At 30.5% G+C, this 12980-nt stretch overlaps 1 protein-coding gene across 1 annotated transcript in view; it reads right to left on the bottom strand.

Annotated features, from left to right (window-relative positions):
- The window catches only part of LOC135135049 (uncharacterized), a 50786-nt gene extending 45094 nt beyond the window's left edge, over positions 1–5692 (bottom strand). The window contains exon 1 of the mRNA XM_064063989.1: positions 5217–5692. Coding sequence (XP_063920059.1) covers positions 5217–5483 — 267 coding nt within the window. The 5' untranslated portion in view covers positions 5484–5692. The remainder of the gene's footprint in view (positions 1–5216) is intronic.
- Between the last annotated feature and the right edge of the window lie 7288 nt (positions 5693–12980).

Genomic DNA, 12980 nt, shown 5'->3' with positions numbered 1-12980 from the left:
TTTAACGTCATTTTTTATTACCACGTGACCTGAGAAATATGAAAGTAGTTGAATACTCATTCAACCATTTCGGCAAGTTTACTCCCCAAAATAAATCGAAAATTCTACGTAATAGTCTGTCATAAGAGCACATTCCCTTTTTGTCACGTACAACACTGGCTGAATTGTGATTGTGGTTGTTAAGTTATGAAATGCATATAATTGCATACAATTTCTATCCGGGTTTTAGAGGACATCATAATACCGACAAAAATCACATTGATAACTGCATGAAAAATGAATCTGAAGATTAAACGAAACAGGTGAATGAAATTCTCAACACTTTATCTAAAAATGCACTTCACTAACTTGAAACGAAATTACTTCCACACAATGTAGACAGCACAATACCTGTATGAAAAAGGAAATTGTTAAACACCATACGTGCTTATGAAGAACAATTCTCGGATGTAAACAAATGCCTCTATGCATTCATTTTGAATTTTCTTATTCTCATTTAAATGTAACCAAATGAATTCACTTTCACTTCCCACGATCCCTTAAGTTTTATTAGTCTGTGAAAATGCCCATGAAAGTTATTTCTTTTGTCTGATTTGATTATGATAACAGAGGTAGTCTTGAAGTAAAAAGATCTTTGACTCGGTAGCCATGGCTTCCGGTGACGGTAGTTAACACCGTTTATGCTAACGTGAAAAAAAATATTGTTAATGACTGTAAATACTGTATATACTGTAAATAAAAACAGAAATGATTCATTTAAATGATGACCTTAAATTCCGTGAGGCATCAATCAGATTACAAAATCAACAACGATTATTTATACGCTAAACAACAGTTGTTTCCGGATTACGGTTCTCAAACACATAAATCTGTTTTAAACACAAGCAGGTGACATGTGATTATCATAAAAGCTGTGTCGAAGGTATGTGATGTGACTAAATCCAAACTGGCAAGGACGAGGAGTTCTATATCAGCCCACATTTATGCCATAACATAAATTTACCGTGTTCTTAGGCTTCTATTTAGCTTGTCCCTGTTAGGTCGTCCCACCTCCAAATGAACCAGAATAGGACGCCGTGATAAATTACTTCACCCAATTAGAATGTGTACCAGTAGAAACATTAAATTAACATTCTCAAAATAGATCAGAAGAAACTCAATCAAGTAAATTAATACAAGTTTAATTGAATTAGGGTAATTTATTTTTACATATTACCTTCCTACCATGCACGAAAAATGTAAAGGCGGATATCTTATTATTAATTGGAAACTTCCTTCTTCCAGGATAAAATACAACCGTCATTATTTACAAGACATATTAATTTATTGGTTACAAGTGTAGTTCAATATTTTTAAATAAATTTCTAAGACATTAACTAAATTCCTGTTTGAAAAATAAATGATTTTACCGTAGTTGATAGTTTACCCAATTTGCATTTTTAATTCTGTACACTACACAAATAAATTTATAATTTTGTTTGTTGAATATGTAAAAGCTCTTTTAATTCCGTATATACCGGGTTCTTTATAGCGTTTCAACAATGATAAACTTGTCCTTACTCAAAAAAAGGTGATCGTTTCGCCTTCGGTGTAAATGATGTTTCTCGCATCAAGATCATAATCGATAAGACATCACGCAGTGCAATTAGCACAGACAGGTTACTTAGTGCCAGAAAGATTAAACAGTTTATATCTTCATTATCGGAAATTATAATAACATGAGTGAAGGAGCAGCTTTTTAATATGCAGTTACAAAAAAAGTGTACAGTGTACTACTGTGTTGCAGTTCCGTATCTCTACATTTTAAATCCGAATCTGAATTATCAATTTTTTTATGAAATTAGTAACTTGTATAAATTGCAAGACTATGGATTTTTATAAACAACAAAGCTTATTCATTACGTTGTTTATTTATAAGATTAATAATTGTTTAATACTGCTATAAATTCAAACCCACATGTAGAACGAGTACTGGCTTGTACATATCTACCTTAAAAGTAAAGAAAATCGACCACTGATAACTTAACGATTTTTTCCAACAGGTCTATAAAAAGTCGCAAATATGGAAGCAAAGAATGTAATACGATCCATAAAATAAGCAACCACATATTATTTCGATGCTTTTAAGTAAATATCTGTTTGATGGAAATATTTTGACAACAAATAATTGCTGAAAACACTTTGCAAATTACTCTAAAATATTATAATTATTATAATTTCAGAATGGCAAGAAGATGAAAAATTGATTTAAAGTTATTTTCCTTATTTAAAGGACAGTCCAACAAATCCCGCTTTGTTGTATTTATAGAACAGTTTGTTACTCACTTTGATTTTTTTTTGCGAAAATCTGTATGCAAAACGGATTCATAGACAAGTACAGGAGTATGTGATTTCATAAAATTTAAATAGCATTTACCACGCAAAATTTTGAAGTAACGTCATCAAATTGTTGATGGAGATGAACCGGCAAATTTTTGTTTAGCATCTACACGATATACCTATATGAAATTTGACAACAATCGGTCCAGTAGCTTCGGAGATTATCTGCCTATTAAAAATCGACACAGGTAGATGACAGAGATAGACAAATAGGCAGAAAGGAGAGATGTACTTCTTCGTTCTCTCGGGATTTTGAAACGTCGAAATAACATGAATGTTAGTGGGTCCATTCGACCAAAGTAAAAATATTAACTAAAATGTATTTAGTCATTTTCCAAGGATGACGTAAGTTTAAAATATCTTGTTATCTTTACTTCAATGTACAAAATAGTACGGGTTCTTTACATGTGATTTAATCATCTACCTTTATTTTTACTTTTGCCTACAACCTACAAGGATTATACAAAAAATTCGTAAGACGATAACATTAGCTTACGTATCACTAATTAAGATTAACAAACACTGATCCTTCCTGGGAGACGTCATCCCGAAATTTATACAATTAATATTTATTGTAAAATAAAATAAAAAAAACTTACAGGCGAATCTATTTCATTGATTAACTCGGAAATAGCTCTGAGAATACAATAAGAGGACCCAACTGTTATGCAATCAAGTAAGGTCATAATAGGGGTACATATTATAAATCTGACAGCAAGCTAAAAATGCAGCCTCGCGGTTAGATTTATATTACCCCTATTATGAATTTCTTTGTCGAGGTATTTGACTTCATAACACTAAGGTCCTGCCATATGACGTTAGAACCTGTGTACTACTGTATGCCTAGTCTTACAGTTGTCTCACAGCAGTAAGAAACTTTGACTAAAATCATAATGACAAAAAAACTCATCAGATTTAAGTAGTAAGTAATTTACGACAGTGCAATGACATTAATCCCCCTATTCCTTTATTAGGGTAATTACAACGACGGGTTTCTTTGTGGTTATGATATATAGCTTTAGTCAAAGTTTCTTACTGCGGTGAGACGACTATACCTTTTGTATGTTAAAACGAATGTACAACGCCATCAGTTTCAGAAATAATCAATAAATTCAAGTTAAACATCAACTTTTAGACCCTAAAACGGAAGACACAGCAATCTGAGCAGAGCAATAATAACGATTTATTTGTTGTACTATACAGCGTGATAATTGAGAACTTACACGTAAATATGTGTATCATAGTTAGATTCTAGTATTGGAGAATAATAATGTCAATGCCTTCGTCATATATAGATACGTAATTGACTCTTACTGTTAAAATAATAAACTTTGATTGTCCTAGTTTACAGTTATCCTAAAGGTTGTTAATTATTTATTTATCTATAAATACCGGGTGAGCCTAATGGTTGAAGGGAATTTTTATATTAGAAATTTTGAATTATTGGCAGCAATGTTAGTTTGTCAATTTGGCACGAGCGCACATAATAAAAACAAGTAGAAAATATGGCAGCTGCTAACTTGATACAAATGTCAATTCAACAATCAGGTATGTCATCCTAAAATTTTAAATATCTTGCCAATACGACAAAAAAAATCATAAACATTAATAGTCACTCGGTATTTATTAATAATTCACATTTCATCATTACTTTTAATATTTTAATAACCTACTTTTGGTACACACAATAAAAAGACATTTTAATTTAAATTTACATATTTTTCGACTGTCTTCTCAAAATATTTCTAAAATATACAAGCTCTCCCAGATATAACTATGCGTCCTTGTATCTTGAAAATGGATGGAGCTATTGAAATTCTATAATGTTGTTTTTAGCTTTATTGTATCTCTGTCCTTAAATACCTCTAAAAAAAATTGCTACCTGAAAAGCTTGTCTTTGAAATTTTTACCACGCGGATTTCATCAATTTTTAAAAAATCCGCTATGACTGAGAACACTATCGAGCAATCTGTTGTATAAAAGCATTGCTTATGATCTTCATACCCGGCTTTATTACCGTAACGTGAACCAAACAATAGAATTCTGAGTTTTCGAAACAAAAAGTTGCAAGTTGAAAAGCTGTTTTTGAGATGCCACAACAATAATTCTTGTTAAGCAAATTATTTGCAACATACAAACATTTTTTATATTTGTGTTAACGATGGGTCCGTACGATAGAGAATGCATTCCAAAAGAAATTCAGTAATGACACTTGATAAAAAAAGCTTGAACAGGTTTACAGCAATGTCGTAAATCACTGACAGATTTTTGTCAAGTTAATATTTCTCAAATATAAATAACTAGAGAAATGAGATGGTTTTGCTTTATTTTTTCGGCTGCCAGTTTAAATTAAAATTTTCAGATTCATTGACGATGTGCATTTTGTATAAATATTTAGGCGAAGTATATAAATAATGCTTAAATATTTATATAAAATTCCTGTGCCTATGCGTCGAAAGGCGGTTATGTTTGTAGTGATTGATTTTATTTATTTTCACTGATTTATGCTGTTGTAAATAAAAAACGTTTTGAAGCGTTCCTGGATGGGAACATTAATTTGAGGAAGCTATTGTCAGAACTCTCTTGAACGTCAAGATGCACAATAGTTTCATGGTACAAAAAAATCGACACACTGGCGCTTTAAAAACTCTACCATAAACTGCATCTGCAACAACTGTGTCAACTGGTTTTTATAAATACTTTGCAGAGCTTTTAGATTCAGTTAAACATTCGTTTGGGAGTCGCGAGCGGTAAATAACAATGTAATGCTTCTTGCTCTGTTTTCTTTAACGACTTTTTAACACTGCATTAATGTTTTTAACATTAAAATCACTAACCTTTCTCAATTTAACTTCTTCCATGATAGGCTCATTTACGGGAATTAACGGTCGAGTAGTTAATCTTTTAAAGGTCTCCTGGGAAGAATCATTATTGTCAGCGGTTTGCAGCTGTCGTGGGTCCGATGTTTTGAACTGTTTATATTGGGAATTCACTGCCACTGAACGAGCGAAACAACTTTTAAACGTCGCGTCGTCGAAATCTTCACCCCAGTCATAAGTTTCTTTTTCACTAATCATTTTATTTTTGTTGTCATTTACTTCCATGTAATAAAAACATCCAAGTGTCTCGCTGACGAGATTATGTTGTGACAGTCGGAATAAAGGATTTTGAAAATTAAGTCACATAGTTTTGGGAACAGCAGAATTCATGTTCTCGACGGTGGCACCAGTTGCAGTACGTATTTTTAACCCCACGTGTACACAATCACAGACACCACACACGGTCCTCTAAGGACTGGAAGAATGAACTTCTTTGAAAGTCATTTAACACGCGCCACTGATTTTAGTTCGTGCGCATGTGTGAAGTGTGTATTATTGGTTGCAGATCTTAACAAAACCTTCTTTAGGAGTTGATTTTCTTTATATTAACACTTTTTAACAATATTTTTTATTTTGTTTTTTTTTTTTTTATTATTATTTTGATTCAGCTTTTAGGAACCAGTTATTCCGATTTATGTACAACTGTGTGGTTAATTTCTAATCAATACATTTAAACGCAATTTTTACCATTCACCAATCAGTCTGTTATAAAGTAACCATTTTTAACCACTTTACTAAATAGGGGCCCTACAAAAAAAGTAATGGGATGTCAAGTGTTCCGGTGTTTATATAAAATGTTGGTATTTAACTGAGGGGTTTTTCGCAGTTTTTCTGAAATGTATATGTACTTACTACAATTTAAAAATTATTTTTTTAATTTCTTTGTCTGATTTAACAACCACATTAAGAAATTATTATTAAGTATCTAGATGAACAAGTTTTTTTTTTAATGAACAGTAGAATCTCTTTATGTCCTATCATTAAAGGGAAATACCACAGCTAAATATAAAGTTACGGGTCTTAATACTCAAAAAATAATATCATCTCTATAATAGTAAATAATAATACGCCGTTTAGGATAAATATACAGAAGGACGACCTCACCTATCATCCGTATTTTTTTACTATTATGATTTAAAATGTTTATTAATGCTACCAGGTGAACTGACGAGTTTTATAAGAAGTAAAAGTATAAAAACACTTGATTTATTAATTATGACTATAAAGTTTGTAATAATTATATACATTGTAGCTTTTTACATTTAATGATTGTACCATGTAAATATGAGTATTTACATAACTAAATATAACACTATACAGCCATAATAAATTAGAATTAATTAATATCCAAAAAATTAAACAGCAATTTATAAAATCAAAACCTATACGAGGACTCCAATAAAAGTGACTGATAGCCGCAACAACATTTTTGTGTTAAATTTAATAAAAAAAAAACTGCCAACAAAAAGTATAAATGTATAAATATATGTATAATTGTGTATAAAAATATATGTACAATGTGGCCCAGTTCAAATGGCAATACTCCATTAATTTCGTATGTCGTTATTTTTTGACAGTCCGCTGTGAAATTTTTATGACATGTAGAACTGTAGATATCTTTCTATTCTCTGCAGGCTAGTCTGATGCGCAACATTTTCAAAATTGAGATATTAAAGTGGAACTGGTAAAATGGGCACCCGGTATATTTCTGTATATATATGAACTGAAAATATTAGAAACAAAGTAAACAGGATAATCCTTACATGAGTATATTTGTCTATTCTAGATGAAGTTTAAATTACGCCTTGATGTTAATTTAACGATTCCCTAACTCAGTAGGGTATTGTATACCCTCATCCAAAGAACCTTATTATTATAAACATTTTTGTTAGTTAATCATGCAGTTAGAGGTAGGGAAGGTAATTGATGTTGTACTTACTGGTCCATAGACTTTGTTAATTCTTGCCAAACCTTACATAAAAATAATAAGGGATATTTTTAAACTCAACCCTGAACGAAATTGCACGCACCGGACACGTTATTTTCAAGTTTAAAATTTGTTGCTTTTGGAAGTCTATATAATAATTTGAAAAATAATCGCTCAGCAGAAATAACTCTAACAAGTAGAGTAAAAAGTGTTCTTAAACAACAAGATCTGGATTTTTTTTTTCTAGATTGTACTCAGAAAATGTAATCAGCACTTTTGGAAGATAGTGCGTTATATAGACTAACTTGACTCCTTCAAAAAGTTGATAAAATTTAAAATTACTAAGGAAACCAAGACATCTTCTTCATGTGCCAAAATTAGTGTTTTTTTTATAATCATATTTGCGTTTACTTTAAATTCCCACTAACTTAGTCAATAGTTTTTTAAACATATCAAAAACATAATTGAAGCATTGTTTTACACAATTTAATCACTATTTCCTGCATCCTTTGTAGCGTGACCAGTAACACGTGCTCGTCAACACATATTTTTTCATCAAGATTTCCTGTAGCGAAATCTGCATGAGAAAAAAAAATGTTCATAACTGTGGTTATTATACATACAATTCACAATCTTTTCGCTGAAATTTAAATGAAGTTTGATAACACTAATGCAAATTTTACTGCATCCTAAATTTGATAGAAATAGCTATTTAAGATTCAACATTTTCATTACTACTATGAAATAACTGACGAGTTCCTTGAGCAACGGTTGTAAAATAAAAATATTTCTTTTTTGATGTAAGTTAGGTAATTTTAACATTTTTTAGATACACCATCTCTTTAACCTGTTCGACTTTTTATTGAAATTTGTGTCTTTCGAACACAATTTATTTCACCGCGACATGTTTCGACCGAAAAATAACGTAAGGCCATCTTCAAGCTATCAAAAACACTTTAAAATTTAGGTTAAAATTACAAAATGAAATAAAATGAAATTGGCATTAACAAAAGTTGTGAAAATTAATTTTTCTTCTTGTGAAAATTATTTTTTTGCAAATACATCAAGCGTCAGATTGGAGTGGTTGGTAATTTTAATTAGATATTTATTTATATTAATTGAGAGCACCTTTTCGTTTTTCGTAGATGAAACCTATACCATGTGGGCTCAATTTCACGCTAATTTGCGTTGTCGCAAATTGAAGGCTGATGAAATTAAACAGTAAATAATGCAAATTCAAATCTAAAACCTAGACTTTTATTTAGTTAGTATTCAAAATATAGAAAACTCTTTATTTTACAAAAGTAAAAAAGAACAAATATATAGGATACATGATTAAATTCAAAAGAAACTTTTCAATAATGTTAAAGTTATCCTATATTGCTATTAAAAAATTATATTGACGGCGCTTATCTGAAACTAGTCAAAATGAGAATGCAAAAACATTGCATATTCTGGACATTGATCAATTATACAATATATACGTAAAATTTAAGTTATTTTGTTGTATTTTTTAAATATTTAACAAGCTCCTTTATTCTTGGAAAAAAAGTAGCTACCAAGAATTCAGAGGAGTCTCTATAAGATAAGAAGTAAAATTTTCCTCTTGTACATAACCCCATATTGTATAAAATTAAAAATAATAAACCAAAACCAGCATGTTAGTTTACACATTACCAATTAGTGCTTTACCGAAAATTTTAAAGATATTAATTGTTGTTTTTTAAAAAATAATAAATTTTGATTTTGATATCTTTATTTTAGAGAATTATTGTTTTGTTTCATGTAATCCAATAATCTGCAAAGATAAAAAAATATTTCAAAAAGTTTAGATAGTGTTTCTCTCGCCCTTGAATTAATCAACGCCTTTTAAGGAGATAAAGAACCTTAAAGTGGTTCCAAAATTTTGTATTCTATAAAATAAATTTTCAAATTTTATAGTAAAAGCAGCTTGTGTCAAAAAAACTGCTTTTCTGCATCTCATTTCCAATAAAAAAAATCGACAATGTTTTTTCTACAGTTTCTAGATGTTTGTAAGTTGAAACCAGTGGTGAAAATTGTATTCCGAAATTTTCAGAAATCATTGAGGTATTGATTTTTAAAATTATTTGGAAAATTTCACGAAAATGTTAAAAATAATGATGATGATAAAAAAACTATAATTGTTTTATGTAAAGGAGATTGTGAACAGATTATATTTAAAATTTCATAAGAACAAGTCTGTTAAAAACGGAGATATTGCATTCTGAAAATGTATTCAATACTTACTCCACAAGAGTTAAACATAGCGGCTGGCTTTTTAATAAAAGCCTTTCCTAGCTTATCCTCGAAAATTAAAAATATTAAAGCACATGTGAAAGTATCTTTTGACATACACAGTTTAAAGAGTATTTATCTTTTTTGATTTTGTGATGACATTATCAATTTTTTTATTGTTTTCACAGTGGGACATAAATACCCTTATCCTAAATTAAATCAGATCAAAATTCTGCTCTTCAATGCATGTAGGGTGAACTGAAAAAATTGTTTAGAACGGTATACTTCATAGGCGTATTATAATCAGGCTTAAAAAAAAAGTAGAAAGCTTCATTTTTCATTTTTTTCTGTGATTGCTATGATTGCTTATTAAAAAAAAAATAAATTGGACGAAGTCGTATCTGGGGTGTATAATATGTTGCCTATGCAAAAATTATCAGGCATGAACAGATAAAATGAGCGCCCTGTATAGTGATGAAATATCCAGAAAATTTGAAAGTACCAAATTGAGCAATGCCATTACTGTACGTCCTTAGGTTATCCTCGATAAGTAAAACAACTTGAAACATCGGAAGAATGTCTCACAGAGAAATTAGTTTGATTTGAATGAGTTCATCCTCTCAAAACAGAGGATCAAAACAACAACTAGTAATAATGAACTAATTGACTAAATGTTCTGAATATCATTATTATAATTTTTATTAAATAAGGTTGTATTTTCACATTTTCGGGAAAATGGGGTGACTCGTTCTTAATTTGATCAATAAAAAATATGAATGCTATGATGAATCACAAGTAAAAACTCATCGTATTTTGTACATTTTAGGTAAAATTTATTCGGCAAAATTTTGAGATAACGTCATCAATTTTTTGGGGGAAATATACAGATGTATTTTGATTAACAATTTTCCATGCTTACAATGACTTTAAAACGTCTCAAGATTTCACAGTATTCAGTTTTGCAATTCTTGATTTAATCAATAAAATAAAGTGACTCAGTCATTCATTTTTTTCAGACACCCCGTATAAGCAAATCTGAAAAATATTAATGCAGTTATAAATCACAAGTATAGACACATCATTCTTTACACATCTCAGATAGCACATTTTTTTCAGAAAAAAGTCACCCTGTATATGCAAATCCAAAAAATATTAATGGAGTGATAAATCACAAGAAGAGGCTCATCATATTTTGTACATTTTAGATAGGATTTATTCAGCAAAATTTTGGGATGGTGTCATCAATTTTTTAGGGGGGATGAGCAAATACATTTTGAACACAAATTTACCTTGCTTATGATAAATTTAAAATATTTCCAAGATTTCAAAGCATTCCGTTTTGTAGTTTCTGATTGAATCAATAAAATAAATTCATGCATTCATTAATTTTTTTGAATCACCCTGCATAATTGCATATACAAATCCAAAAAATATGAATGGAATGATAAATCACAACTACAGACTCATAATATTTTACACATTTAAGACAGGATTTATTCAGCAAAATTTTGAGGTGAAGCCATTAATTTTTAGGGGGGGATGAGTAAATACATTTTGACTAAAAATTTACCATGCTTATGATAACTTTAAAACATCTCAAAGATTTCAAAGCATTGAATTTTGTAGTTCCTGATTAAATGAATAAAATAAATTCACGCATTTATTAATTTTTTTGAGTCACCCTGTATATGCAAATCCAAAAAATATGAATGGAATGATAAATCACAACCACGGACTCATCATATTTTGCACAATTTAAGATAGGATTTATTCAGCAAAATTTTGAGGTGACGTCATTAATTTTTTAGGAGGGGGGGGGGGGGATGAGTAAATACATTTTGACTAAAAATTTACCATGCTTATGATAACTTTAAAACATCTCCAAGATTTCAAAGCATTAGATTTTGTTGTTCCTGATTAAATATCAAAATGTTGTGTCCTAATTTTTTTTTTTCCAAAAATCTGGACATTTCGAGTAAAATCTCAATTCGCAGTCATAAACTGCATGTATAAGACTATGTTATTTGATACAATTTAAAACCCAATTACTATGTACAATTTTGAAGTGTCGTCATCACATTAGTGGTGGGGATGATTAGACAAAGTTTGGTTGACGCCATGATATACCTAATATAAATACAAAATTTGACAACAATCGGCCCAGTACTTTCGGAGATTATCTGTCTAATAAAAATCCGGGACGGCAGACAGACGGACAGACGGACAGACAGACAGACAGACGGAAACGGGAGACCTATTTCTTCGTCCTCTAGGGTTCATGATAGGTTGAGAAAATGCAAAAGTAGAGAGTCGGCCGATGGACTCGATTACAATACTTCCTTTGCTTAGGCTCGGGAAGTAAACATTTAAATGGCCTTTAATGAAAAACACTTTGCAGGCACGTCATCAAGATGTTAGTGAGAATTTTTAGACTAATTTTGGTTTGCGTTTTACCATCTTTTACATTATCCCAAAATACATATAAAATTTGATGACAATCAGTTCCGTAGTTTCGGAAATTATCTGTAAAATAAAAATCGACACAAACGACAGATAGACGAAAACGGGATTCCTATGTTTTCGTATTCGACCTAGGTACAATTATAGAACTATCGACCGATTTATTTGTGTATTTTAGTAGTCATGAAAAACCATTCACAAACTTTTGAATACCTACAGAATAAAGAATGCCCATTCTGGCCTAAATAAACAACCCCAAATTCTCAAAGATTTATTGCGCCTTTCTGCAGTATTAGAATAATTCATTAGAACACTTATTATCAACTCGATTTAAATTTTAACACTGGTGAAATAGCAAACATAAAAAAATACCACTTATTAGTAAGTTAACGATTTAGAGGAGCGGAAATGTTCTTGCAATATTTTTTCTCCATAACAAACACTCATCTTCAAACAAATGACAAACCTGGTGCTATATACAGGGTGATGAAAAAATGACGTATAAGCTTGATGGTTCGTTGTTAAAAAGGCTCTGAAAAACTCGAAAAAAATTGCTAAAAAAATCCCTGAATTTTATTTAATGTGAATTTAATCGACAAATTCCGACAAAAATTGTGAAAAATGGCATTATTTAATTGTGTGTGAGACAGGCAGTTCATTCAAACAAATCAGAATTACGAAATTAATTCTTCAACTTCGAAGTTTAATATTTTCGAAAGTTTGATGCAGGGATTTTTTTAACCATTTTTTCGAGTTCTTAGAGCCTTCTTTACCACGTACTATCCACTTCATACGTCATTTTTTCATCACGTCGTATAAATTATAACTTGTTTTACCCCCTTTGTGAATTAGGAGTGACGTATTCCGGCCAATACCAGTTTCCAGAATGAGTAATTCAGTAGGTATACGAGACTTCATTCACAAGTAAATTGGTCGCAAGTTCTTAGGCTAATAATTTTGTTTAACCATTGGAATGACGATTTAGATGTCATCAGTAGCCAGATTCCATCTTTTACATTTGCTGCAATCGATGTAACCTTAAGATGTCTTTTTTATAGTCTTGTAAATAATAATCAAGT

This window comes from Zophobas morio, unplaced genomic scaffold (assembly GCF_036711695.1).
Source record: "Zophobas morio isolate AGI-343-1 ecotype UQ-CSIRO unplaced genomic scaffold, CSIRO_AGI_Zmor_V1 ptg000024l, whole genome shotgun sequence".
NCBI lineage: Eukaryota > Metazoa > Arthropoda > Insecta > Coleoptera > Tenebrionidae > Zophobas > Zophobas morio.
Note: the sequence above shows the minus strand (reverse complement) of the source record. Positions and strands in the feature narration are given on the sequence as shown.